Consider the following 3,548-nt stretch of genomic DNA (forward strand, 5'->3'; position numbering starts at 1 on the left):
CAGATGTAAGGAAATCATTTAATGACCCAACATCCACGGAAATTAGTTAATGGCCCAAGATCGATAGGTATTTGGCAAGAGTGATAGCCTGTCCCCTTACAAACCACCAATGGATAATTCCAAGTGGTGTGTTTTTCCTTGAATAATGGTGATGATTGTGGATACCAACCAATGATGATTGTCTCCAGTGCTAATTTGACAACTAAATTATGATAGATTTTTCCAATGTATAAAATAAATTAACATTGATATAATAAATTGTCTTCCTAAGTATGAAGTTAAACAACCATAAATACTATTTAGTTTTATGCATAGAATTAACACTAAATATTATTAAAAAATACTTAAACCTATTGAAAATGACTTAATAATGACCACACATGAAACTAGCTTTTTTGCGAATATTATTTAAGCTAAAACCAATTTTTAGTCTTGGAATTAAACTTAACATTACTTCTAATTAACTAAAAACTTAACACCTTCAATATACAAAACCTAGGCCTTTTTTTTTTGGCCATTGATCACTTATCATTTTTGAGTACATTTGTCCACTTTTAATTACATTTTTCGCTTAAAGAAATATGAATTAAAAAACTCACATTACCAATTGAAATGCCTTAGCTAGAGGACCAATATCTTCGCTAGCATGGCAATGGACATTACCAAACAAGGAGCCACTGCCGTGGCAGTAGTCCCTGCCGGGGTCTGCAGGCACATTGCAAGGTAGCTAACAGCGAATGGATTGCATCAAGCAGGAGCTGGACTGAATTGCAGAACTTGGAAAAGTTGGCCTGGCGGAAATTGTCCCAAGTCTAGAGAGGATGGGAGGCAAAGGTCAAGGAATAAATGGACTGTCATTCAATCCTTTTATTACTTCACTTTGCTTCCTAACGCTTGGGCATTCAATGCCCGTGATACCAAGCAAGATTGAAAGGGCTATATGTATGCTTTTTTCGCCTATGTTGGAGGTGTGGGGGCTCCTGCCATTTTCAAACAACATAAACGAAACCATTATGAACTTAAAGAAGCTTTATTTCAATGAAGATGCTAAACAGAAATGCACAAAATCATTTAGGAACAGGGTTTGGAGATACAAAGTGATCGAATTCAGCCCTTTCAATAATGCTCAACCACAAATAAACATTCTGTTCAATCTTGACTGAAAAATTAATTGCCTAGACTGAAAAATATCTTTAAATCTTAAAACCAATAATTCATATAAATCGATCTTTAAACCTTAAAACTAGTAATTCATATAAGTCGCTCAAGGCAGGCAGGGACTCTCAGTCGTAAATCATTTCACAGTGGATGCAAATATTACATAGTAACAAAATAGCTATGGGGCCAGTTTCTTGACTGGCCTACATGCTGCAGAGCAGCGACCATTTGCATCCATCTGTCCAGGTATGACAAGAACCATTATGAACTTAGAGAAGCTTTATTTGAATGAAGATGCTAAACAGAAATGCACAAAATCATTTAGGAACAGGGTTTGGAGATACAAAGTGATCGAATTCAGCCCTTTCAATAATGCTCTACCACAAATAAACATTCTGTTCAATCTTGACTAAAAAATTAATTGTCTAGACTGAAAAATATCTTTAAATCTTAAAACCAATAATTCATATAAATCGATCTTTAAACCTTAAAACTAGTAATTCATATAAGTCGCTCAAGGCAGGCAGGTACTCTCAGCCATAAATCATTTCATAGTGGATGCAAATATTACATAGTAACAAAATAACTATGGGGCCAGTTTGTTGACTGGACTATGTCAGAAGCACTTCTTGCTGCATCAGTTGCATCAGCAACAGCAATTCCTATGTCTGCCTTCTTTAGCGCAGGCGCATCATTAACACTATCACCAGTCATTCCACATATGTGCTTTCTAGCATGCAATCGTTTAACAATCTCGTACTTATGCTCTGCAATGACCAGTCAAAATCAGGAAGGATATGGAATCAAACACTAATTAAGGAAATGAAAAAATAAAAGTATCTGAGATAAACATTTCCACCTGCAAAATAATAGTTATAATATAAACCATGAAGCATAAAGTTCCATAACCAAGAGAGAAGGGAGTTGGAAATATAAAGAATTGAGTGGGACTCCCACGAAAAAACACAGAAGTAAAAGATAATTGTTGCTCACCAGGGAAAACACCAGCAAAACCATCAGCCTTCTCTATTAGTTCATCAACTGGCAAAGCTGCAATTGATTCATCTTTGTCCTGACCTAGTAAAGAGGATGATGGATACATGTTTGTACCCATGCCCAGTCGGCAACCTGTCTCCTTGGCAATAGCTAATTGATCTCCTAATGAACATTTGCAAGTAAATAGTTAAATGTCGGCTCGTTGCATTACAAAAACAGTAGTGAAACTGATGACACCATAACCTCACCATACCTGTGATCATTTTGACATTTACACCAAGATTAAGAGTCCTTCTGATTGTTTCAACACTGTCATGGCGTGGGGGATCAAAAAGAGGCATCAATCCAATAAAATGCCAGGGCCCTCCTGGACTCTCCTTCCTGCCCTCTGGAACTTCCTGCAAACATTTTGAGATAGCTATAAAGATATACATAATCAACAAGAAGAACTTACTGGGAAGATTCAGCCCACGGATAAAGCAAAAGAAGCCATATTATTAACCTGATATGCAACTGCAAGAGAGCGAAGTCCTCGTTCAGCAAACTTGTCAATAACTGTATGAACTCGCCGCTCAGTTTCTGGCTTATTATGTGCGAGGTTAAGAATCTAGCAGAAAGTATTTGGTCATTTCAGTTTTAATAGAATGTTTACAAATAAGTTTTGAAGCACTTTCTAAACAATACAGCCCATTACCAAGCCTAATGAAGAAGGTAAAACATCCAAAGAACAATACCTGCTCTGGAGCACCTTTACTAACTCGATGCATTTTCCCTTCATTGTCAATATAAGTGAGATCTATCCTCTTGTCAGTTGGATTAAAAGGAAGAAAATGGACCTCTTGAATGCCTGCTCGCGCCTTTTACATCCATGGATATTAAAACCCACAACAAAAGATACAAATCAGTAAAATAAGCATAGGCTTGCTTATCAACTAAAATTTAATATGATGACATAAAAAAAATACTTGCCTCCTTAGGATCCGCAAACATCCCAACAATTGTCGCATCAATGGCATATTGATTCTCTGTTCTGGATGCTCTTGCAGCCATCAGGATAATATAATAAAAAAAGGAAAATGTAAATGACATTTGCACGGAAGTTCTAACGTGTTGGCACCACTATTCACTATTTTCTATTTTCCATGTAATTTTTACAAGCTGTTCTGACCAGAAACCAGGTGGCATCCTCAAGAGCTCGCATTTGTAAGTGGTAATCGACTCTAATTCCCATGATTGAATCAAATTGTCAAACCATTTGCATATTCCCAGACCTCGCATTTGTCCGTGGCATTCGACTTTAATTCACATGACAGAATCAACTGCGAAACCATTTGCATATTGATTTGGTTTTTTTCTTAATTTCTAGAGGTGCTCAGGTTGTATTTTAGCCATAG

The 3,548-nt window shown here is 36.6% G+C and overlaps 1 protein-coding gene across 1 annotated transcript; it reads right to left on the bottom strand.

The window, feature by feature from the left end:
- Positions 1–1,725: 1,725 nt before the first annotated feature.
- On the bottom strand, positions 1,726–3,204 carry LOC149194476 (plasma membrane ATPase 2-like). Its single transcript, XM_089407675.1, has 6 exons — positions 3,124–3,204; positions 2,889–3,011; positions 2,657–2,761; positions 2,408–2,552; positions 2,152–2,316; positions 1,726–1,925 (listed from the first exon to the last, which is right to left on the bottom strand). The coding sequence occupies exons 1-6, from the start codon at positions 3,202–3,204 to the stop codon at positions 1,726–1,728; spliced, it is 819 nt and encodes a 272-aa protein (XP_089263801.1).
- Positions 3,205–3,548: the final 344 nt, after the last annotated feature.

This window comes from Pinus tabuliformis, chromosome 2_2 (assembly GCF_031772625.1).
Source record: "Pinus tabuliformis cultivar Carrire ecotype Pingquan chromosome 2_2, CPIR1, whole genome shotgun sequence".
Lineage (NCBI taxonomy): Eukaryota > Viridiplantae > Streptophyta > Pinopsida > Pinales > Pinaceae > Pinus > Pinus tabuliformis.

Excerpts from the sequence above, each read along its gene's own strand:
- LOC149194476 (XM_089407675.1), bottom strand. The coding sequence starts at position 3,204 with ATGGCTGCAAGAGCATCCAGAACAGAGAATCAATATGCCATTGATGCG. Across the intron at positions 3,012-3,123 it reads TGTTTGCGGATCCTAAGGAG|GCGCGAGCAGGCATTCAAGA; the intron begins GCAAGTATTTTT and ends TGGATGTAAAAG. Across the intron at positions 1,926-2,151 it reads TTTTGCTGGTGTTTTCCCTG|AGCATAAGTACGAGATTGTT; the intron begins GTGAGCAACAAT and ends TGGTCATTGCAG.